Source organism: Arachis stenosperma, chromosome 8, assembly GCF_014773155.1.
Source record: "Arachis stenosperma cultivar V10309 chromosome 8, arast.V10309.gnm1.PFL2, whole genome shotgun sequence".
NCBI classification, from domain to species: domain Eukaryota; kingdom Viridiplantae; phylum Streptophyta; class Magnoliopsida; order Fabales; family Fabaceae; genus Arachis; species Arachis stenosperma.
The window spans coordinates 20,101,416-20,127,428 of record NC_080384.1 but is presented as its reverse complement, the minus strand read 5'-3'; the positions used below and the strand labels follow the sequence as shown (position 1 = coordinate 20,127,428).

Below are 26,013 nucleotides of genomic sequence, written 5' to 3'. Positions count from 1 at the left end.
AAGCATGTCTGAGGGACATCTTCTGATTAATTGTTTGTATCTTTCCCAAGCTTCATAGAGGGATTCTCCATCCTTCTGTCTGAAGGTTTGGACTTCCACTCTAAGCTTACTCCATCTTTGTGGTGGAAAGAACTTTGCCAAGAAGGCATTGACTAGCTTTTCCCAAGAGTCCAGGCTTTCTTTAGGTTGAGAATCCAACCATATTCTAGCTCTGTCTCTTACAGCAAAAGGGAATAGCATCAGTCTGTAGACCTCAGGGTTAACCCCATTAGTCTTGACTGTGTCACAGATTTGCAAGAATTCAGCTAAGAACTGATGAGGATCTTCCATTGGAAGTCCATGGAACTTGCAATTCTGTTGCATTAGAGAAACTAATTGAGGCTTAAGCTCAAAGTTGTTTGCTCCAATGGCAGGGATAGAGATGCTTCTCCCATAAAAATCAGGAGTAGGTGCAGTGAAGTCACCCAGCACCTTCCTTGCATTGTTGGCATTGTTGTTGTTTTCGGCTGCCATGTGTTCTTCTTCCTTGAAGAATTCGGTCAGGTCCTCTAAAGAGAGTTGTGCTTTAGCTTCTCTTAGCTTTCTCTTCAAGGTCCTTTCAGGTTCAGGATCAGCTTCAACAAGAATGCCTTTGTCTCTGCTCCTGCTCATATGAAAGAGAAGAGAAAAAGAAAATGTGGAATTCTCTATGTCACAGTATAGAGATTCCTTGAAGTGTCAGAGGAAAAGAGAAATAGTAAGAAGAAGGAGAAGAAGAATTCGAACTTTATTAGTTAGAGTTCGAATTGTGCATTAAGAAGGAGTAGTACTCCATAAATAGAAGGATGTGGGAAGGAGGGAAGAGAATTTTCGAAAATTCAATTAAAAGATTTTGAAAACATTTTGAAAATTTGATTGGTAATTTTCGAAAATCAAAAGTGAAAAAGAAATCAAGTGTTTTTTGAAAAAGATTTTGAAATTAGAAATTAAAAAGATTTGATTGAAAACTATATAAAAAAAATGAGGTTAAAAAGATTTGATTGAAAAGTTATGGTTTTAAAGAGATGTGATTGAGAAGATATGATTTGAAAACAATTTGAAAGGATGTGATTTAAAAAAATTTGATGACTTGCCTAACAAGAAAAGATATGATTCAAACATAAAACCTTCCTTAATAGAAAAGGCAAAAAATGTTCAATCAAATCATTAATTGTTAGTAAGTATCTTTGAAAAAGGAAAGAAATTGATTTTGAAAACATTTGATTGAAAAGATATGATTTGAAAAAGATTTGATTTTGAAAAACTTTGAAAACTTGAAAAAAAATTGATTTGAAAACAAAATCTTCCCCCTAGCACCATCCTGGCGTTAAACGCCCAGAATGGTATACATTCTGGCGTTTAACGCCCAAAATGCTACCTCTTTGGGCGTTAAACGCCCAACCAGGTACCCTGGCTGGCGTTTAAACGCCAGTCTGCCTTTTTCACTGGGCATTTTTGAATGCTCAGCTTTTTCTGTATAATTCCTCTGCAGTATGTTCTGAATCTTCAATTCTCTGTATTATTGACTTGAAAAGACACAAATTAAAAATATTTTTGGATTTTTAATCATCAAAATGCAACAAGAATCAAATAACAATGCATGCAAGACACCAAACTTAGCAGTTTGTATACCACTAACACTATATGAGACACATAAACACCCAAGCCAAAAGAATTCAAAGATCAGAGTAAGAAATCATCAAGAATTACTTGAAGACCCTTAAGACACATGAATGAATGCATGTAATTGACACCAAACTTAAGATAAGACACTAGACTTAAGCAAGAAACAGCAAATATTTTTTTGGTTTTTATGATTTTGTAATTTTTTTTTTTGTGTTTTTTTCGAAAATTCAGTGGAAAAAGGTATCAAAATTCTTAATGAGAATTCCAGGAATCAGTGCAATGCTAGTCTAAGACTCCGGTCCAGGAATTAGACATGGCTTCACAGCCAGCCAAGCTTTCAAAGAAAGCTTCGGTCCAAAACACTAGACATGACCAAAGGTCAGCCAAGCCTTAGCAGATCACTGCTCCAAAAGCAAAATTGATGAAAATCAACAAGCTCTTGTGGTGATAAGTTGAAACCTCGGTCCAATCAGATTAGACATGGCTTCTCAGCCAGCCAGATTTCAACAAATCATCATGAAACTCTAGAATTCATCTTCAAGAATTTCGAAAAAAAAAATAAATACCTAATCTAAGCAACAAGATGAACCGTCAGTTGTCCAAACTAGAACAATCCCAGGCATTGTTACCAAAAGCTTGCTCAAAACTTGAACAATCCCCGGCAACGGCGCCAAAAACTTGGTGCGCGAATTGTGAACAATACTTTTTCACAACTCTCATAATCCCCGGTAATGGCTCCAAAACGTGGTAGCTCAATACCATGGCATTACACAACTTCGCACAACTAACCAGCAAGTGCACTGGGTCGTCCAAGTAATACCTTACGTGAGTAAGGGTCGATCCCACGGAGATTGTTAGCATTGAAGCAAGCTATGGTCATCTTGTAAATCTTAGTCAGGCAAACTCAAATATATATGATGATGAACGAAAATAATATAAAAGATAAAGATAGTGATACTTATGCATATCATTGGTGTAAGAGCTTCAGACAAGTGTATGAAGATGCCTTCCCTTCCGTCTCTCTGCTTTCCTACTGCCTTCATCCAATCCTTCTTACTCCTTTCCATGGCAAGCTCGTGTAGGGTTTCACTATTGTCAGCAGCTACCTCCCATCCGCGCAGTGAAAGCTAATGCACGCACTCTGTCACAGTACTGCCAATCACTGGTTTGGTTCCCTCCCCTACCGGAATAGAATCCCTCTTTTGCGTCTGTCACTAACGCCCAGTAGGTTACAGGTTTGAAGCACGTCACAGTCATTCAATCATTGAATCCTACTCAGAATACCACAGACAAGGTTAGACCTTCCGGATTCTCTTAAATGCCGCCATCAGTTCTTGCCTATACCACGAAGATTCCGATTAAAGAATCCAAGAGATATTCACTAAGCCTCAGATGCTTGTAGAACAAGAATGGTTGTCAGTCACCTTGTTCATGAGTGAGAATGGCGATGGGCGTCAATCATCACCTTCATCATGTTGAAGAACAAGTGATATCTTGGATAAAGAACAAGTGGAATTGAATGGAAGAACAATAGTAATTGCATTAATACTCGAGGTACAGCAGAGCTCCACACCTTAATCTATGGTGTGTAGAAACTCCACCGTTGAAAATACATAAGAACAAGGTCTAGGCATGACCGAATGGCCAGCCTCCCAAAGGCCTAAGATAGCATAAAACAAAGATAGCTACCAAAAGTCTCTTAAATACAATAGTAAAAGGTCCTACTTATAGAAAACTAGTACATAGATGAGTAAATGACATAAAAATCCACTTCCGGGCCCACTTGGTGTGTGCTTGGGCTGAGCAATGAAGCTTTTTTCGTGTAGAGACTCTCCTTGGAGTTAAACGCCAGCTTTAGTGCCAGTTTGGGCGTTTAACTCCCAATTAGGTGCCAGTTCCGGCGTTTAACGCTGGAATTTCTTGAGGTGACTTTGAACGCCGGTTTGGGCCATCAAATCTTGGGCAAAGTATGGACTATTATATATTGCTGGAAAGCCCAGGATGTCTACTTTCCAACGCCGTTAAGAGCGCGCCAATTGGGCTTCTGTAGCTCCAGAAAATCCACTTCAAGTGCAGGGAGGTCAGAATCCAACAGCATCTGCAGTTCTTTTGAGTCTCTGGATCAGATTTTTGCTCAGATCCCTCAATTTCAGCCAGAAAATACCTGAAATCACAGAAAAACACACAAACTCATAGTAAAGTCCAGAAAAGTGAATTTTAATTAAAAACTAATAAAAATATACTAAAAACTAACTAAAAGATACTAAAAACATACTAAAAACAATGCCAAAAAGCATACAAATTATCCGCTCATCAACCTACATAGGTGAACTTGTTTGGATCATTAGTCAAAAAAATCTTTTGCAATTTTTTCATTGGGTAGGTTGGTCTTGGGACTCGGTTTGTGGATCCAACTCGGCTAATGATAAAAGATTAACCAAATTGTGAATAATATTGATCTATGCACCTATAGCTCGATTAAAAGCAGACATTTTCATATTGCTGAGTTTTACGATTCTCATATAAAATCGTCTTGTACATAAAACTTGACACACAGATGAATTTTAGATATTATAGCATCAAACTTATTCAAAAAAGATCAGTCAAGTATTAAGTTATAAGGGCTGAAATAATCAACAAGACATTAGATATCTAAAATCTTGGTTAAAAGATTCTTATTCAATGTGTTTTATAACTACACAGATCTTAAAATTATTATACATTCACCTAAAAATTCTACTAAGTTTTCAGCGGATAAATGCAGCATATAATTGCTCAGTTTCATCTTTTGAAATATAAAGTAAAAAAAGACATCTGTGTTGTTTTCAAAATCTAGAAGTACTTTTCAAACAATTAGATTTACGAAACAAAGCAAGAAAAAAAACAAGGGAAAAAAATGAAACGAAGCAAGAAATAAAAAAAAAAAAAAAGGAGAAGGCTCGTCTAATGTTACTTTAATTCCTTAAAATCTATTTACATTGACTATTTTAGTTTTTGATTCATAATAAAGCATAGAAGTAGTTTAGCCATATTTATGTAGCGCTCCACGGTTGAAGGAACATTATGGTTCAAGAACACTTCCTCAGCAAGATTCAAGAAGTGGTGATTAAGAAGTAGTCAATATGTTAAACATGCAATTTCTTTTACCAATAATCCAAATAAAATTACATCACGGTGAGCATACTCAGTATATATATAAAACCCCGTTTATTTCATAGTTACTGGAAATAAACACACTGATTATTTCAAAAACCAGAGGAGACAAAAAAGAGTATATATGACATACAAACAAATATATATATCCTAATGCTAATTATTACATATTACTTCAGCTTTGAATAAAACTATGGTAACACAAACATTAAATTTTACCTACCAACTAAAGAAAAGTATCCTACTAGGAACAATAACAAAATGAAAAAGGGTGCATGATGATTTGAAAGAGAAGAAGAACATGATGAGTAAAAGTAGTAATAGGGATAGTAATAGTCATGTGGCCCTGATATTACTGTTGGCTGTGCTTCAGTTGTTGAACCTGAAAGAGGCGGCTTGTAATTAGGCTTCAAAGGCGGCAATGGCGACGGCGGCGAATGTGGTGATGATGGTGGAGGATATGATGCAGAAATTGATATCAGAGGAGTAGGAGGAGGAGGTGAACATATCAATGGACATGTGTCACAGTCACTGATGCAGAAACGATCATTTGTAGAAGCAGCTTCTTCCACTCTAACAAACAAAGCCAGAATCATCAGCAACACCTTTGAGATCCAATAAGGGAACAGGATTTTCTTGCTGTGATCCATTTGAGTTGAAGTTGGTGGAGCTAAGATATACCTTGAAGGCATGCTTATAGTTTTTTGGTCCTAGTGAATTTTGTGAATTTAGTTCAACTTTTTATCAGGACTATTCTGGTTTTTAATTCTGTCCTTTTGGAAAAGCTTTAGTTCAGAATCTTAGATGCTTCTTTGCTTCATCAGGGGTCTAGTGCCCTTCTGAAAGTAACAACTTATATATTAGTATTCATAATCAATAGTAATCTTCTATATATTAAACTATTAGTATGTGAATTCATAATTTGTCCTTTATTGGATCTTGTTATATTTACATCATGATGAATATATTGAGAAAATTAAGGCATCCCTAGATAAATAAATAGAAAAAAAGAAAGAAAGAAAGAAAAGAAGCCATTACTATTTACAACTTTCATTATATCAATGGAGTTCAGACATTGTAAATTTTGCACCTTTTGCAATTTCTTGAGAAGAAAATCCAAAGGAACACTTCTTTAGCAATTCCCCTTTTCTTTTCTCATATCTATCTCCAAACATATAATTCATCTTTGTGTTTGTGAAGTCTTTCCTCATGGTATTATGCACTTTATGCTTATTTAATTATGCTTTTCTTTGCAAGTGGAAATTCTGTGCCTCCTTTTTCACTTGAGTGTAATATACACCAAAGTATAAATGTGAAGCTAAGCAAACCATCACTGTGCTGCAAGAATATCAGATTTAAGTTCATTATAAAAAAAAAATAAGCTTATGATACAAACACAATGTCTAGCTCCTAAGTCCTAACAGATACAAATACACAAATATCTCTGCATGTATTCTTTTCTTGTCTAAAAGGAATTTAGATCATAATGTACTAACCTAGCTCCTATCTTCCAAATTCTCTTAACCGATTAAGTTCCGGCAACACAACGGTTGCGAGATTCGGCCTGTCCTTCTTTCTGAGCTCACAACAGGCCAATGCTAAGTTGGCAAATTCTAGAGCCTTCTCAACTGGCCAATCAAACACCACAGGATCAAGCATATCTTCAAATTTTTCCTTTGCAATTGCCCTCCTAACATGGTGAGAAAGTCCCATAGCAGGTTTGGCTGTGATTATTTGCAATAGTACTACTCCCAAAGAATATACATCTGATTTTGGGGTCAAAATTCCAGTTTGTTGGTACTCAGGATCAATGTAACAGAATGTTCCAGCAGCCGAGGTCATGTAATATTGTGTGACATTGTCCACTACAGATTGAGGAACCAATCTTGCCAGACCGATGTCTGCGATTTTGGTGACATAATTCCTGTCCAAAAGAATGTTAGCTGGTTTGAGATCACGATGAACAATCGGCTCTGGCTTCGCCTGGTGTAAGAAAAGGAGAGCAGTTGCAATGTCAGCAGCTATATTAAACCGCAGCCTCCATGGCATAGGTGGTGAATTATCTTTCCGGAACAATCTATCTTCTAAGGTACCATTGTCCATGTATTCATACACCAAGCAACCAGATTCAGGACAAGCACCAAGGAGCAGAACCATATTAGGATGTCTAATGCAGCTTAGTACCTCAACCTTTTCAATTTTCACAGCATAAACAAAACATGTTACAAACTATAGAAAACAAAAAAAGAATAGATAACTAAGATTATTGAAATAAATCCATTACCTCTTGTTGGAACTGTTTCCTTCCTTGAGCAGCTTCCGGATTTAAGACCTTAATTGCAACAGGGGTATTTTCAAGATCACCTTTATAGACAGAACCATATCCACCTTCTCCAATTTTTCTTGAAGGGTTGAAATTCTCTGTAGCTGCTTCAATCTCCTCCATGGTGTATCTCCTGCATCGCATATCGGTGTGAGCCAAAGCAGTTAGTGCCATCTCCTTCTCCTCTGCCTCTTTCGCCGCCTTCAACTCTGCATCCCTTCTTCTCTGTGCTTCCAGTTCGGCCCTCTTCTTCGCATCCTCCGCCATCTCCCAGGCTGCCGTGGCCCTTGCCTTCTCCCTTTCTGCAATGGCAAGAGCTGCCTCTTGAGACATCCTAATCGCCTCAACTCTTCTCTCCCCTTCCATTTTCAAATGCCGCATCATTTCAGCCTGTTTTACAATCATGTCCAAGTTAGCAACAGTTTGAAATTTATGTCATCGTTTTCTTGATATTGCAAAAGTAGCATAACCTCTTTCTTGGCTGAGATGGCTTGTTTGCAAGCTGTGCTGTACAAGTCTATAGTTTGCTGCAGTTCCTGCTTCAATCTTCTAATTTCTGCATCAATATCTCTCTGTATTGAAGACTCAAGTGTTAGATAAACAAATAAAACAGAGTAATCTGGTGATATAACAATAATGTTGTTGTTTTGAGACTTAACAGTAGAAGAAGAGATTGAGGTTGATGAGAATTCTGATGAGAAGCTGAAGTTAGTAGTTTGGTTGTGATCCATTGATATTTCTCTACAGTCATCCATTGAGAAATGTCTTAGATGAGGAGGTGTGTCTTCAAAGATATTACCCATTAATGGAGAATTTCCTGCACTCATTGGCTTATCACGGAACGAGATTCCTCTGTTTCATTGTTTGTAGTTTTTTTTACCCAATCCATAAATAATAAAAACCAAGTTAGCATGCAAAAATTTGATAATCATGTCTAAGATAAAAACACTGACATATGTACTCATATTAAATCCAATGTAAATTTATATCCATGCAAGATGTTTTCTGTGTGACAAAAGTACCTTACGTTGCACTTCAACCCTCCAAAAATAAGATACTTTTTGTCACATGGAGGGATCTTACATGGATACAAGTTTAATTTTGATTTAGTGTGGGTATATATGTCAGTGTTTTCTTCTTTTATAGGTAGAAATGATCATTTATTCTTAGTATTACCTTGTTCCTCCCATGTCTGGTTCACTATGTGGATAGTGGTGCATAACAGGGTGTGATTTTGATTGCGGTTGTCTGGAAGGAGTAGGAGTAGAGGGTGGTGATTGCCATAGCCGCGGTGGAGTTCTGGGTGGGGCAAGGGTATGTTGGATGGCACGTGTTGCAGATCGAACCGAAACAATTTTCCATTTGGAAATCACGTATACAGAACTGAAATCTGGAGCTGATTTAAGCAATGCTGTTGGCACATCAGTTTGGTGCCCCCTCAATATTCTGTGCGTCAAATCAAATTAAAGTACTAGTAATTACCTAAATCTAAGAAACTAAAAAAGAACACGAAAATTAAATAAACAAGTAAATAAACCTTGAGAAAGCACCCTTGTTGGCTGGTGCACCAACCACAATAGTGTGTATGAAATTCTTGCTTGCAAATTCCACAATTCCTCTCACAACATCGCTTTCATGGATTACGGCTTCTTTTACTTGCACCTAATAATTACAACAAGAATCCAAGTTACTAAAACCGAAAGAGTACATAAAGAGTATACAAGAATAATAAAATTGTGAAAGAATAAAAAAAGAAAAAATAAAAAAATTTTATTAATTATTGATTAATTGAAATTGTAAATTATAAAAATAAAATTAAATATATATCGAACATTGACCTATGAAAAATAAAAGTAGTAAATAAAAATAAAATAATAATAAAGATTAAAATTATAATTGAATTTATGTATTCTGTTAGACTAAATTTATAACCGTAAGACTTCTTTAATGTTATCATGAACTAAGGTAAAAGAGTAATTTAATATAAATTTTGTTCTATCAAAACAAATAAAAGCAACAAAAATGTTGTGTCTGCATTAATTACATACAGCTTTTCGATTACAAAGTCCACGTAAGTTGCCGAACACATTGGCTACATCGTCTTCATCGGGTTCATAAACAGTAACGAGATCGTTACGAACTGCATGATGAAATTAAATGGAAGAACGTTAATGGTTTATGATTATGGTATTAAGTAATAATAATGATGAGAAATATAAGAGGGTACCTACGGCTACAAATGTTGTCTTTGTGTTTGACATGGACGGCAAGGACGAGAGGGTTGTCGAGATGATTAACCGCCCAACGAAATGCGTAGGAACTGTTCTTATCTTTGTCCACGGCCACCAACGTCGTGTTTGGTGCTAAGGGTGTTTTACCATCATAGAACGTGGAAGACATTCTTTTATTAACGATGATGTCTAGGGACAACTCCTCTTGCCGCTACCGCCACCGGTGGCACCTGTGACGACGACGACAGAGAAGAGAAGAAGGAGAGGATTAGGTTAGAGGAACTTCAATCAAATGCATTACAATGTCTTCAATGTTTGATCTATCCTTCACCCTTTGTTTTTGTCTAATTTTAGGGTTTACATGTAATGAATAGAATATAAGCAACTAGATTTTGCTCTAAATTTTACTAATATTTTCTTGTTTGTTCCAAAATATGGATGTTTTAAGTTATGTTATATTTCATGAATTTTATACTGCCAACTAGATTACAAACCGTTTATTTAATTACATATGTACACCTGTATTAGCTGGCCTAAGGTAGTTAAGCCTAACTGCCAACTGCCGTAAGCCGTTGGTGAATGAGTAACCTTATCAGGTGACATTATACTCTTATCAGGTGACATTATACATTTTATACTATAAAACAAGATAGGACTATATTTCGTATATACTAAAATCAGCCACCAATATAAAATATATTATAGAATATAAATATATATTGAAAGAACAATGTTAGGAAACCAAAAAAGTATTAGCAAAAAATCAGCCTAATACTTTTAGATGAATGCAAAATTTCTACAAATTAATATATATGGATATTTCTTCTGCTAAGTATCACAATGTTTCTTTTTCATACTAAATGAATGCTCTTTTATATATTTTTCAAATTTTTTTGTATTACAAATATGAATGTCTCTATTTTTTTAAGAATTTTATAATTTTTTTTAAATTTTATAGATATTTAATTATTTTTGCTAAGATATAACTGGATATTTTTTTTGTTAAGTATTAGGATGTTTTTTTATATTTCTGTAATTATTCAAAAAATCCTCTTAACTAAGATCAAGTGTGTAGTTTACATTTTCTTTAATCATCAAAATGACACCCAATATCCCAAAACACAGAGAACAACATCGTAATGATGCTACTACTATGTGACTATTCACCATTTCACCAATCAACTGTCAACATCTTTTTCCAAAAAATCAAAATTATCATCCAACGAATCAAATTATAAAACTTTCACACACGCACACACAGTAACATACACACACTCTCTCAATAAAAATCTAACTTTTAAAGAATGAAGTTACGTGAAATCAAAATCAATCTCCACTGATCAATATAAATTACAGGTTAAAATATAAAATTATAAATTTATAAAAGAAAAAGCTCCCCCATATCAGTGTGTTATTTAACGGTGCCTATGCTTTTTCCTGTATCGATTAATCTCCTTTGAAGAAGAAGAAGAAGGCTATCCGAACCCAGATTTTTTTATTAAATTAATCCGAATCTTTACGAGGAAGGATGAAATCAGCACTGATTCGACCCAGTTCTACGCCTCTGCTTCTCGACGCAAGAGATGTTCATCGTCACATCTGGTTCATGAAAGGGCCTGACGATGAGAGAAAGAGGTCTATATGTGTGATTATTGGAGGTGAGTAGGTTAATGTGAGAGAGAAGAGAAAGGTTTTTATAAATTTTAATTAGGTTTACTTAATCGATTTTAAATTTTGAATTTAAAAAATTTAAAATTAATTAATTGTTAATATAAATTAATATGGTTTTGTTTAGTTTTTTGCTGGTAACTATTCTATATACTTTTTCATATTAAAAATAAATTAAACTACATATATATTTATACACAAATATATTTATGGTTGATTTTAATAGCTAATTTTAATATATAAATTGCATTTTTAAACAAGATATATAAGAGAGATATAGAAAAAAAATAATAAAGACTAGTTAAAGTCCTTAAAAAACCGGTCAAGCATATCAATCCTGACAAAAAAAAGTTATATATTTTTTATAAAAATTTATTGATAATTTTTATGGTCACATTATCTAAACAAAAAAAAGTGTTTGTTTCGCTACAATGATATAATAAAAAAAAATAAACGAGTAAAAAATTGTCAGATGAATTATAGTTTTTTAGTTATTATTTATTTTTTAAAATTATTATATTAATATATATACTAAAATATCTTTATAAATAATTTTAAATAATCATATATATTGTTATGGTTATTTTTATTAAAGACCAAATAACTCTTTTTATTGATATGATCGGAATATTCTTTTAAAATTAAAAAAAATTAAAATCAGATCTTAATCTAATAATTTTAAAAGATAAAAATGAAAAATAAAACCAATTTTTCAAAAATAAATTATAAACTTGTTGATCTTCTCTTCGCATATCTTTCACATGTATGAAACATAATAAAATGCACCAAATTCTTTTTTCACTTAGTCACTTATCTCCCTCTTAACATAATCCCAAACACCATTGTAACCATTATTACTCTTTCACATGTATGAAAAATTGGATTTTTTGAAGGTGGGGTTATTTGGGGTGCTGTAATTGGGGGGTGGGGTTTGACTTTGACTTTTGCTTTGTTGTTGGATTGCCATAAAAAACGATTAAAATAGGGTTAATTTCATTATTATGAATGATGATAATGGTGATGCTGGATTTTCAATTTGTTTTTTGAAAATTTAGTTTTATTTTTTGAGATTATTAAATTAAGATTTAATTTTAAATTTTTTTTATTACAGAAAAATATTTTAGTCATAACAATAGAAAAAAATTATTTAGTCTTTTAACAAAATAATCATAAATATATATATATATATTTATTTAAAATTATTTATAAAGATATTTTGATATTTATGTTGATATAATATTTTCTAAAAAAAATAAATAATGAATGATGACTAAAAAGGTATAATTCATATAAAAAAATTTATTTATTTATTTTTTTATCATGCCCATACGTATAAATTACTCAGCATATCAAAATAAATACATAATTAACACTTTATTAGGATCAACATTCACACAGAAATCCATAAAATTGTTGACTTAGTATCAATAATATAAGCATTAAATATCAAGTAATTAATTGGCTTTTATTATTCCACGGGAACAAAATTATTTTATCAACTTATGTAGAGGTAGAAATTTAGGTGTAGTTAATTTTATGTGAAATTAATAATTAAAAATTATTAAATAAACATTTAATTAAATTATTTAAATTATATAATAATTTTTAATTATTAATTTTACGTAAAATTAACTGCACCCGTGATGATTTGTTGTTTTGAGTGTGTGTTGATTGCTGGGTCCTTCATTTCTGTTTTCAAACCCTTGTCTTTTTCAATTAAATATGCCAAGTTCCCTACGTAATTAACAAGTAGGTAATCATATCTGGGATCTATAAAAAGAAAATTAGCTGAACTGGATGTCTAATTGAACAAACCGGTACAAGTGTGAAATTGTGAATCTAACACAAAGCTCAGGAAAATTATAACAAACCTGATATTTAATTTTATTGACTCAAGTGGTGAACAATAATACTATACAATAATAATGTTAATGTCAACGCTTGAATGTGTCAACCAGTGGCGGAGCTTGAAACAAAATTTTGGGGGGCCATATAAAAGATAATTGTTAAGATGCTTTTTATATGGATCCCATTTAAAATAAGCTTGTCTAACCTCATCTTTCTGATTTGAGTAATATTGTCAAATTTGAAACCATTTTTCAGGGTATCGTTATAAAGAATTAAGGTCAAACTCATCAGATGCAACTCTTTAAACTTTTGAAGGTTGTATCTTACTTTCTTCGTGTTCATTAAAATAGAAGAACTATTTACAGGTGTTGATATTGTAAAAGTTATATGTTTTTCCTTTTGAATATTAGCCTTCCTCTTCAAAAATGTATCATCAACTATTTGATTTTTTATGATTATTTTATATAAAAATTTGAATATATATTCGGTAAAATATGTAAAAAAGAAATTAGGAGGACAAATATTAAAATTTATAATTGTTACGGTAGGTAACCGGAGATTAATACGACAGATGGCGTTTGGCGGCCCAAGTGTGTGATAGAGGAGAACTCCGGGTAGGTCCGCAACTCGGGAGGCTCCGTCCGACTTGTGCTCGCGTGTGAATGGGGGGTGGTACCTGCAAAGACACTCCGATGCCTAAGTTAGCAAGAGTGTAAGCAGGTCTTAGAGAGTATTGGACTTAGAGATACCTGAGGGGTGTCAGTGTATTTATAATGGTGAGCCAATAACCACCGTTGGTGTAGTGCCGTATCTTTAGGGTGGTAACCGTCCCTATTATCTTGGGGAGGTTAAGATATGGTTTTATGAGGCGGTTAGAGAGATTTTAGGGGCGGTTACTCATTTGAATGAGTGTTTATCTGCCAGCTAATCTCACATCCGACCTCTTCAGACCAAGTCGTGGTTGGCACCGACTTCGTATATGAAGGCCGGCGTTTAGTAAGGCTTAATTTATTGGATTAGGCCTTTAAATTGGACCTGGGCCCTTATCATTGGGGCAGGGTATGAACAGTGCCCCTACTTGAGCCCAAGATCCTGTTAAGGTTTGGGTTCAAGTATTCAACTCGGGTTCGCAGCCGACTTTCACGGGTTTTGAAACCGACGTGATTTTCGCGACCTTTTGTTTCTGACAGTTATGTCAATTCAAGCGTCGTGTCCGTTGAGGGATCATTTAGGGATTGAGGGCTTTGGTAACGGTGCAGTCTCATTAATGACTGCCTCGTTTTTACCATTATGCCCCTCAGCCTATTTATAAATACTTTCCCTCTCTTTCGTTTTTTCGTTTCTGCAATCTTTCAAACTTCTTCTTATCTTGTTCGTGCGGCATTCTTGCGTTCGAAGACTCCTGCTCTTCTCCAACCTTCATTTTCGGATAAAGGTTAGTTTTGCTTTTTCCGTGTCATGCTTTTATGTTTGCATGTTTTGTTTTGCGAGTAGATAGGTTGGCCTGTAGATTCTAGTTTCGAATCTCTCTTCTTTAGGGGCCGTGTTTTTTGATTTTTCTTTTTCTTTTTCCCTTTTGTAGGTTTCTGCCACTTTTCTTTTCATAAAAAATGGCTTCTGTAGACGTTCTTTCTCAGTGGGTTGACGTTACGGTCCTTGGGGAGGAACCGTTGGTCGACGCTGAGTTCATCACTCACCTCCGTACTCATCATAGGCTCTGTACTTCGGAGGAGGACGAGCCCAAATATGAACTGATAACCCCGGGTCCTGAAGACCGGGTCTGTTTTGGGAGAGAAAATGAGGCGGCCCCTCATTTTTTCTTTATGTATGAGTGTATGCTCACCCGTTTGGGTGTTTTTCTTCCTTTCTCCGATTTCGAGATATCCGTCTTGCACCACTGTAAAGTTGCCCCTACTCAGCTTCATCCCAATTCTTGGGGTTTTTTGAAGATTTATCAGTTTATAAGCCATGCTCTGGACTTCCCGACCTCTTTGAGGATTTTCTTTTATCTTTTTCATATGACTAAGCCCTTTAGTGGGCTAAACAACAAACAGCAATGGGTATCCTTCCGAGCCATTCAAGGTCGGAGGATTTTCACCCTTTTTGACGAATCTTTCCACGACTTCAAAAACTTCTTTTTTAAAGTTCAAGCCATAGAGGGTCACCACCCCTTTTTTCTGGACGAGCACTCTTCCCCTCGCTTTCCCCTTTACTGGCTGCCGGCCACCCCTTGCGAAAAGATTGGTCTAGATGACCTAGACGAGGTGGAGGCGGCCATTGTGGGATTTTTCCGAGAAGCATGGGGGAGGGCCCCATACTTAGATACGAGGAAAATCCTTCAGGGGACGCCAACTTTTGTTCAATCTCAACTAGGTAGTGCATGCATTTCTTATTTCCGAGTTGTTTTGCGCGGCTTGCATTTTACCGACTTGTAACTTGGTTGTTTCTTTTGTAGATATGGCAAAAAAGAATGCTCAAGAGTCCTACCAGAGGGTCCAGGAAGCCAAAGCGAAATCCCGGGCTAGGTCCGGGGGTGCCAAGGCGGTCATCTCTCCTCCTCCTCCTCCTCCTCCTCCTCCTAGAAATGTAGGTACTCCCTCTCAACCTATTATTATTTCCTCCTCCTCAAGTTTGGCTCGACCACTCCCTTCTGCCCAACTACTTTCCGAGTCGGAGAAGAAGAAGCGCAAGACTTCTGAGTCTGGCCCTTCTTGGGAAGGTGGGGTTAAGGCGGATGCTCTTGCATTCGTCCGAAAGAACATTTATCCTCTTATTAGTATGGATGATGTTTCTGTTCGGAACCACCTTACCGCTCTGGCCGAGGAAAGTTTTAGGGCAGCGGGAGTTTGTGGCAAACTTTTGGATATATTCGAGAAGACTCCCCTCAGCTCCTTGGGGACTTCCTCGAAGGTTGAGGAATTGGAGGAGAGGCTTCTTTTGTTTGAAAAACATCAAGGGGAGTTGAAGGAGGAGAGGGATAAGTTGAGGAAGGAGAGAGATGACCTCCGGGAGAAGGAGAGCCAGCTGCGAGCCCAATGCACTATGGAGGTGAATCTGAGGAAGGCAGCCCAGGAGAGTTATCAGAGCTTATTTAAAGATATGGTGGAGGTGAAGAAGGATTTGATGAACTCTCGGAATGCTTATACTGAGTTGGAGGACTCTATCGCCGAGGGCGCCGAGGAGTCTTGGAGAATTTTCTTGGAGCAGGTCAGGGTTATAGCCCCCGACTTGGACCTTTCTCCATTACATCCTGATAAGGTAGTTATCGATGGCGCTATTGTTGATCCTCCTGCCCCCGAGGTCGTTTCCGAGTCAGACCTAAAGACTCGGGGGCAGAGGATTATTGAGTCTCCTCCTCATTCCAAAGATGCACCGAGTTCTTCAACCCTTGCCCCGACTTCCTCTTTGGCTCCTCCTCCCGGTCCTGGTGGCGCTTCTCCTGGTGGTGGTGATTCCTCTACTCCGATGAAAAAATGACTTTTATTTTGTGGCTATATGGGGGCCCGGCCTGTGGGTCCCCCCTTTTTTAAACTTCTATTTATTTGTTGGTAGTTGTGAACAATTTTCTTCTGGCCTTTTAAGGCCGTAAACAAAATATTCTGTTCGGTGCCCTTTTTGGATAAGGGTTTTAAACAAAATAAATGCCCTTTTTTGGATAAGGGTTTTTTAAACGAAGTAGGTGCCCCCCCTTTTTTTGGATAAGGGTTTAAGTTGCTTTGCGCGTGTACATGCTTTTCTGTTTTGAATATGTTTGATCTTTTCGGAAAAAACCTTTATTAGCTTGTATTGTTTTCTCGAGCCTTTTTCGTGCAAAGGCTTGTATGCAACCTTTAAGCTTTTTCGGGTTTTCCTATCTCTTTTGTTATCCTTTATACTCGACTTTACTTTAGTGAGTTTTTATGACTTAGGTTATTTTTGCGATGCGTTTTTCATTTACTCGGAATATATCCGAGTTTTTCTACTCGGGTTTTTGTCTTCGACTTATGAGTCGGACTGTTCCCGAGTTTAATACGATCAGCTCATATAACCTCTTTACGCCGACTTGTACCTCGTCGTTTTATCCTGACGACCATGTTAGGTCGGTTCATGGGATTTTCACGTTTTGTCGAGCTTAAGTCGGTGCGTTTCGTAGAAAGACTTATAAAAATAAAGGAGGATTTTAAGAGAGATATTGTAAAAAATATCTTTATTAATTGGGAAGGTACCTTTTTGCTACTAAGGGTCTTGACAGCATGTTTTCCCTTAGCCTCTACTATGATGCCTCGTTAAAAACCCCTCTCCAGAAAAAACCCTTTTCTTTTTTTGGGAGAAAATCATGAAGCTGGGAAAAGAATACATCAGGGAGTAGAGTTCGCTTCTAACTGTAGTACCTTTTCATATTACAAGCATGCCACGACCTTGGTAGTTCAGTGCCATCCAGGTCGGTTACTTTATAATAACTTTTCCCTAACACTTCCTTGATTTTGTATGGCCCTTTCCAATTTGCGGCGAGCTTTCCATCTCCTGATTTGTTGACTCCAATGTCGTTTCTGATTAGGACCAAGTCATCTAAGGCAAATGTTCTTCGAATGACTTTCTTGTTGTATCTGGTAGTCATCCTTTGCTTTAATGCCGCTTCTCTTATCTGGGCATTTTCTCGGACTTCGGGGAGCAAGTCGAGCTCCTCTTTGTGCCCTTGTACGTTTCCGACCTCATCATGGAGAATTACCCTTGGGCTTTGCTCACTGATTTCTATAGGAATCATGGCTTCTACGCCGTAGACTAGTCGGAAGGGTGTTTCTCCTGTGGCGGATTGGGGGGTCGTCCTATAAGCCCATAGCACTTGGGGGAGCTCGTCAGCCCAAGCTCCCTTTGCTTCCTGTAACCTCTTCTTCAGTCCTGCCAGTATGACTTTGTTAGCTGCCTCGGCTTGCCCATTGGCTTGTGGGTGTTCTACCGAGGTGAATTGATGTTTGATTTTCATACTGGCTACCAAACTTCTAAAGGTGGCGTCGGTGAATTGGGTTCCATTATCTGTGGTGATGGAATAAGGTATTCCATACCTTGTGATAATGTTTTTGTAGAGGAACCTGCGACTTCTTTGGGCGGTGATAGTGGCTAACGGTTCTGCTTCTATCCACTTTGTGAAGTAATCTATTCCCACGATCAAGTATTTGACTTGCCCCGGTGCTTGGGGAAAAGGACCTAACAAATCCATTCCCCATTTTGCGAAAGGCCAGGGGGAAGTTATACTGATGAGCTCTTCTGGTGGAGCCACGTGGAAATTTGCATGCATCTGACATGGCTGGCATTTTTTCACAAAGTCTGTGGCATCTTTCTGCAAGGTTGGCCAATAGAATCCTGCTCGGATTACTTTCCTGGCCAGCGACCTTGCTCCAAGATGGTTTCCGCAGATTCCACTATGTACTTCCTCCAACACCTCGGTGGTTCTTGAGGTCGGTACGCACTTCAACAATGGTGTTGATATCCCTCTTCTGTAAAGGATATTTCTCACCAAAGTATAATGTTGTGCTTCCCTTCGGATCTTTTTAGCTTCTTTTTCCTCTTTGGGGAGGATGTCGAATTTCAAGTATTCGACTAAGGGATTCATCCATCCGAGGTTTAGGCCGACTACCTCAAGTACCTCTTGTTCATCTTCTGTTTTTGATACTGAGGGCTCTTGGAGAGTTTCTTGAATCAGGCTTCTGTTGTTCCCTCCGGGTTTGGTACTTGCTAACTTGGACAGGGCGTCAGCTCTGCTATTTAGATCCCGAGTTATGTGCTTAACCTCGATTTCCGCAAAGTGCCCAAGGTGTTCCAAGGTTTTTTCCAAGTATTTCTTCATATTGGGGTCCTTCGCCTGATATTCTCCACTTATTTGGGAGGTCACCACTTGTGAGTCGCTGTAGATCATCACCTTTGTAGCGCCAACTTCTTCTGCTAACTTTAATCCGGCAATCAAGGCTTCATATTCTGCCTGATTGTTTGAAGCCGGAAATTCAAATTTTAAGGAGACCTCTATCTGGGTTCCTTTTTCATCTACCAATATTATACCTGCGCCGCTCCCTGTTTTGTTGGAGGATCCGTCTACATAGAGTTCCCATGTAGTCGGTTTTTCCTCTTGTTCTCCTGCATATTCTGCAATGAAGTCGGCGAGGCATTGGGCTTTGATTGCTGTCCGAGTTTCATATCTCAGATCGAACTCGGAGAGCTCTATCGCCCATTGAACCATTCTCCCTGCAACATCCGTCTTTTGGAGGATTTGCTTCATGGGTTGGTTTGTACGGACTCTTATTGTATGGGCCTGGAAGTAAGGTCGTAGCCTTCGTGAGGCTATCACTAAGGAGTAGGCAAACTTCTATAGTTTGTGGTACCTTAGCTCAGGACCTTGTAGAACCTTACTGGTAAAGTAGACCGGGTGTTGACCGACCTCGTCTTCTCTGATCAGGGCTGATGAGACAGCCCTGTTTGCCACGGATAGGTATAGGACAAGGTCTTTTCCCGGTACTGGTCGGGTTAAGATAGGAGGTTGGCTTAAGAATTTTTTGAACTCTTGGAACGCCTCCTCACATTCCGGAGTCCATTCAAATTGGCATCCCTTCCTTAATAAGGAGAATAATGGAAGGGATTTTAGTGCCGATCCTGCCAAAAATCTGGAGAGGGCTGCAAGTCGGCCATTGAGCTGTTGAACCTCTCTTAAACAAGTCGGGCTCTTCATTTCTAGGATGGCTCTGCATTTGTCGGGATTGGCCTCAATCCTTCTTTGTGTTAGCATGAAGCCTAGAAATTTCCCTGCTTCTACTGCGAAGGCGCATTTTGCGGGATTTAGTCTCATCCCATGCAACCTTATAGTGTTGAAGACTTGTGAGAGGTCGGTTAAGAGGTCGACTTCTTGCTTGGTTTTTACTAACATGTCGTCGACGTATACCTCCATTAGGCTCCCTAGGTGGGGGGAAAACACTTTGTTCATCAGCCTTTGATACGTGGCTCCTGCATTCTTTAGTCCGAATGGCATGACCACGTAGCAATAGTTGGCTCTTGGTGTGATGAACGATGTTTTCTCCTGGTCGGGTTCATGCATCGGGATTTGGTTATATCCCGAGTAGGCGTCCATAAACGATAGGTATTGGTACCCAGAGCTGGAGTCCACCAGGGTATCAATACTCGGTAGGGGATAAGGGTCCTTAGGGCATGCCTTATTCAAGTCGGTATAGTCGACGCACATTCTCCATTTACCATTCTGTTTTTTGACTAGCACTACATTGGCTAGCCATGTTGGGTATTTGACCTCTCTAATAAAGCCGGCTTCCAGAAGCGCCTGTACTTGCTCCTCTACTATTGAGGCTCGCTCTGGGCCGAGCTTGCGTCTTCTTTGCTGTATAGGTCGGGACCCCGGGTAAACCGAGAGCCTATGGGACATGAGCTCGGGATCAATCCCGGGAATGTCGGAAGCCTTCCAGGCGAAGAGGTCGGAATTAGCTCTTAGAAGTTTGCCCAATCTTTGTTTCAGGGTTTCCCCTAGGTTGGCTCCTATGTAAGTGTTTTTTCCTTCCTCTCCTCCGACTTGTATCTCCTCGGTTTTTCCTCCCGGCTGGGGTCGTAGCTCTTCTCTGGTTCTTGCGCCACCTAACTCTATGGTGTGGACTTCTTTGCCCTTCCCTCTCAGATTTAGGCTTTCGTTATAGCACTTCCTTGCCAATTTTTGATCTCCCCTTACCGTTGCTATTCCTCCTGGAGTCGGGAATTTCATGCAAAGGTGGGGAGTTGATACCACTGCTCCAAGACGATTAAGGGTAGTTCTGCCGATTAAGGCATTGTAGGCTGACCCTTCATCGATGACTATGAAGTCTATGCTTAGAGTCATTGATTTTTCCCCTTTTCCAAAGGTGGTGTGAAGGGGTAAAAATCCTAGTGGTTTTATTGGCGTATCCCCTAGTCCGTAGAGGGTGTCGGGGTAGGCTCTCAACTCTTTTTCATCTAACCCTAGCTTGTCGAAGGCGGGCTTGAAAAGGATGTCCGCCGAGCTTCCTTGGTCTACTAGGGTTCTGTGGAGATGGGCGTTGGCTAGGATCATAGTTATCACCACGGGATCATCATGCCCGGGGATTATCCCTTGCCCATCTTCTTTCGTGAATGATATAGTGGGAGGTCGGGTGCCTCATCCCCGACCTGATAGACTCTTTTGAGATGTCTTTTGCGAGAAGATTTGGTGATTCCACCTCCCGCAAATCCTCCTGAGATCATGTGGATGTGTCTCTCAGGGGTCTGTGGTGGAGGATCTCTCCTGTCCATATCATCTCGCTTTCTCTTTCCATGGGTGTCCGACCTCTCCATGAGATATCTGTCAAGCCGACCTTCTCTAGCCAGCTTTTCTATCACATTTTTGAGGTCGTAACAGTCGTTGGTGGAGTGACCATATATTTTATGGTACTCGCAATACTCGCTGCGACTTCCCCCTTTTTTATTTTTAATAGGTCTTGGGGGTGGCAGCCTTTCAGTGTTGCAAATTTCTCTGTATACGTCCACTATAGAAGTCTTTAGAGGAGTATAAGAGTGATACTTCCTGGGCCTCTCGAGACCGAGCTCTTCCTTCTTTTTGACTTCCCTTTCTCTCTCCCTAGAGGAGGAAGTGGGTCCAGGTCGCGAACTCAGGTCTCTTAGTTTGGCATTCTCTTCCATGTTGATGTACTTTTCGACCCTTTCTTGTACATCGCTTAGAGAAACGGGGTGTCTTTTAGATATGGACTGTGAGAAGGGACCTTCTCTAAGTCCATTGACTAACCCCATTATTACTGCCTCCGTGGGCAGGTCTTCGATCTCTAAACATGCCTTATTGAACCTTTCCATATAGGCTCGTAAAGACTCTCCGACCTCCTGTTTTATTCCCAGGAGGCTTGGTGCATGTTTTACTTTATCTTTTTGGATTGAGAACCTCATCAAGAATTTTCTTGAGAGGTCTTCAAAACTAGTGATGGATCTTGGGGGGAGGCTATCGAACCACTTCATCGCTGCTTTCGATAAAGTGGTCGGGAATGCCTTGCATCTCGTAGCGTCGGAGGCATCGGCTAGATACATCCGACTTTTAAAATTGCTTAGATGATGCTTTGGATCCGTGGTTCCATCATAGAGGTCCATATCAGGGCTTTTGAAGTTCCTTGGAACTTTTGCCCTCATTATGTCCTCGCTGAAGGGATCTTCTCCGCCCGGGAGTTGATCTTCGCCTTCGTCGCGGGAGTTCTTGAGGGAGGATTCTAGCTGTAAGAGTTTTCTTTCTAACTCTTTTCGCCGTTCCATCTCCTCTTTAAGGTACCTTTCGGTTTCCTTTTGTTTCTCCCGCTCTTGCTCCAATTGCTCCAGGCGGCTATGGACCAATCCTATTAGTTCAGCTACGTGGGATGGTCCGTCCTTTTCTGATTCACGCCCATCTGAGGAATTTACCTTCGGATTCTTTACTCCGGAGGTACCTTCTCTGTGCTGGTCGTTGTCTTCATTGCCATTTCCCATGTCTAGATTCTCTTATTCAGAATCTGTTTCGACATGGCCTTCTTCATGGGATCTATCTGCCATCGTGGGATGATCTCGCGGGTCCCCGGCAACGGCGCCAATGTTACGGTAGGTAACCGGAGATTAATACGACAGATGGCGTTTGGCGGCCCAAGTGTGTGATAGAGGAGAACTCCGGGTAGGTCCGCAACTCGGGAGGCTCCGTCCGACTTGTGCTCGCGTGTGAATGGGGGGTGGTACCTGCAAAGACACTCCGATGCCTAAGTTAGCAAGAGTGTAAGCAGGTCTTAGAGAGTATTGGACTTAGAGATACCTGAGGGGTGTCAGTGTATTTATAATGGTGAGCCAATAACCACCGTTGGTGTAGTGCCGTATCTTTAGGGTGGTAACCGTCCCTATTATCTTGGGGAGGTTAAGATATGGCTTTATGAGGCGGTTAGAGAGATTTTAGGGGCGGTTACTCATTTGAATGAGTGTTTATCTGCCAGCTAATCTCACATCCGACCTCTTCAGACCAAGTCGTGGTTGGCACCGACTTCGTATATGAAGGCCGGCGTTTAGTAAGGCTTAATTTATTGGATTAGGCCTTTAAATTGGACCTGGGCCCTTATCATTGGGCCAGGGTATGAACAATAATATTTATTGAATTTTTTTTATCAATTTATAGAAATACAATAATATCAATATTTATTGAATATTCTAATATTTTTTATCATATAAAAAATTAAATTAAATAAACAGTAAAATATAAAATAATATTAAATTATATAAATAAAAAATACATAATTTTTTATATTTAAACTCAAAGGTAGAGGGAGTATTGCTTATTGAATAGAGAGTTGTGAAATGCGAATAAACTCAATTCAGTCCAAATTCAATATGAGATGAAAATTGAACTTTGGTATTTTAAGTCATAATAAAATATTTGAACCAACTGAACTATTTTTTATTTTTTGAAAAAGTATTACTAATTTTTTTAATAAAAGTTTGGGGGGGCCATGGCCACCCCTTGTCTGAACTAAGCTCCGCCACTGGTGTCAACTGTATACTCTATGATTATTATATTGTTTTTACTCCATCCCTAATTAATTGTATAAAGACCCAAGTTTGAGTGACAAGCAATTCATCAGATCCGTAAAACAGTTCAATGAATAATGTGTAGAGGAAATTAAATGCATATTGTATGTAGTTCCCTTCCTTGGTTATTCTCTTTATTTGTTTTGGTTTTTTCTTGAAGCCAATGCATGCATGGCATGGCATGGCATCATTAATCCAACCATAATTAAGTGTAGGTTATTGCTTGTTAGCCACTCTAGATGTTTGGAAAGACAAATGGTCAAAAGTAGTTTATATTGTTGACTTTAGGGTATCAATGTAGGACCCATGAGGCCCCACCTCGTATTGTCTCCTGTGCCATTACTTAGCTTAAAAAAAGAAAAAACTAAATAATTTTCACAATTATTTCGAAATATATCGAAATTTTTTATCAAAAAAATATTTAATTTAGTCTATGAATTTTATTTTTATGAAATTGATTAGTCTTTGAATATTATTTTTGGCACAAAAATTAATCAATAAAAAAAATAAAAAATTAGATTAATTTTTTTTTTAAATTTTGTAATCCTTTTAAAATAATTATCAATGATCGAGTGAGATATTCACTCAGAAAAAAGACTTATACAAAATACTATTTGGTGAGTTCTACTAATATATTTTACTCACAGACATGGAGGGAATTAGAACAATTCTTTGACAGAATTAGAATCATTTTTAAGAGGGTTCATATAAAAATATAATTCTAAAAAAAGAAAAATTAAAATTAAATGGAGATTAATATAAAAATTAGTAATTTTTATATATTAAAATTTTTAATTTGGAGGGTTATTACCCCACTTTTCTAACACTAACCTCTGCCCCTGTTTATGGGAATTTTGAAATAAATAAATAAAAATTTTATAAAAGGTTGGAAAAAAATATCTAAATCTCCAATCATCCTGTACCTAACAGCGCCGAATCCAAATGGCAATGGCACTCCATTCTGAAGAAAATAATGCTCATCCCTAAATCCTGTTCACACTTGCTCCCTCCCCTAACCCAGCTTTGTTATCATTATCAATGCAAATTACCTACCATTTTCTTTTTTCCAAATTGGTACAGATAAGAGTTTTTTTTAATAATATTTTTAGAATGATATTATAAACCAAGCATGAAATCAATAATTAATTATATATTATTATATCATAAAATTTAACTAAATTATTTAAAATTCATACATACAAATAGGAGTGATAATAAGACGAGTATGGACGAATTTATATCTTATATCTAACTTTGATTCTGTCCTGTTTTATAATAATTCGTATAGAATCTGTTTCGCTCTTACTTATAAGTAATAAAAGTTGAATCCTAACCACTCATTTTCGCAGATATCCACCACGCTCTTATAATTATTAAAATTTAATAAATAAAATTAAATTTTAAAATTTATATAACCATCATCACATATATAACATAAATTAAAGTAAACACTTAAAAATAATACAATATTATTAATCAATTTACTAATTATTTTATATATATTATATATATACTAAGATGGGTAGAATCGGGTATTACCTAAATCCGACTTCGTCCCATTCCGCTGAAGGACCTGTCCTGCTAAAAACTTATCCCGAACAGATAGGAATGAAAGTGGATCGGGCTATTCGACGATAAACCGTGATTCGGCTCGTTTTAAACTCAGTTTGTCTCATTTTATTAATTATGTCTGACTTGGATTTTTTTGAAAAACCTATTAGTTAAAAAAGGTCAGGACATAGACTTAAAAAAGTCTTAAAGACTCGTTCGGCCGACTCGTCAAAATATTTTTTTGTAAAAATAAATTATTTTTAGTTTAGACTTTTAATTATTCATTTATGGTAAACACAAAATAAAAAAAATCAATAGTTAAGACTAGTAAAGATTGTAAATTTTTTATTTAAAAAAATGTATAAATTGTAAATATAATTTTGATATGTGACTCATGATGAATGTATAAACGAATTATGTTTTACAAATTATGAATTATAAATTGTAGAATACATTTAGTATCAATTTAGATATTTTAAATTTATTGTTTTGAGTTATAATTCAAAAAATAAGTTTTTTTAAATAAGCTCGTGACATGTTCAACTTTAAACAGACTTGACTCAAACCTAAAAAAAAGACCCTATAAAAAACAATATACTTAAATTTAGACCATTTATTTATAATATAAAGTAAATTCATTAAAAACAAAACCCGATTTAATTTGACATATTATTATCTTTACTCACATATTTAAATAATAATGTCATTTCTAAACACAAATATAATTTTTTTTTAAAAAAAAGCTGAAAAATTTAGTTAGGAGTACCCGCTTTATTATAATCACAATGGGTATCATAAGAGAAATATTTAAGACTATTGAAATTAATTATTTTTTTATCATTATTTTTAACAATAAATTTAATTTTTTTAATTTAATAATTTAATAATATATTTTTAATCCACACCTTTAAATATCGATATAAAATTAGCGATTAAAAACTATAAATTCTATTAGGATTTTGTTAGGGAGACAATAGACTATTTATACAATGTATCTTTCCAAAAGTTTAAACTGATTTTGGGATTTATCAAAGA

General features: G+C 37.1%; 1 protein-coding gene and 1 non-coding gene across 2 annotated transcripts; one reads left to right on the top strand and one right to left on the bottom strand.

The window, feature by feature from the left end:
• Positions 1–108, top strand: LOC130947099 (small nucleolar RNA R71). The gene has a single exon (XR_009072510.1). It is a non-coding gene; the product is annotated as a small nucleolar RNA R71 (small nucleolar RNA).
• A 5,678-nt stretch (positions 109–5,786) lies between these two features.
• On the bottom strand, positions 5,787–9,520 carry LOC130945547 (U-box domain-containing protein 52-like). Its single transcript, XM_057874255.1, has 9 exons — positions 9,352–9,520; positions 9,169–9,260; positions 8,658–8,782; positions 8,297–8,566; positions 7,780–7,972; positions 7,591–7,692; positions 7,082–7,510; positions 6,294–6,987; positions 5,787–6,135 (listed from the first exon to the last, which is right to left on the bottom strand). The coding sequence occupies exons 1-8, from the start codon at positions 9,518–9,520 to the stop codon at positions 6,301–6,303; spliced, it is 2,067 nt and encodes a 688-aa protein (XP_057730238.1). The 3' UTR covers positions 5,787–6,135; positions 6,294–6,300.
• Between the last annotated feature and the right edge of the window lie 16,493 nt (positions 9,521–26,013).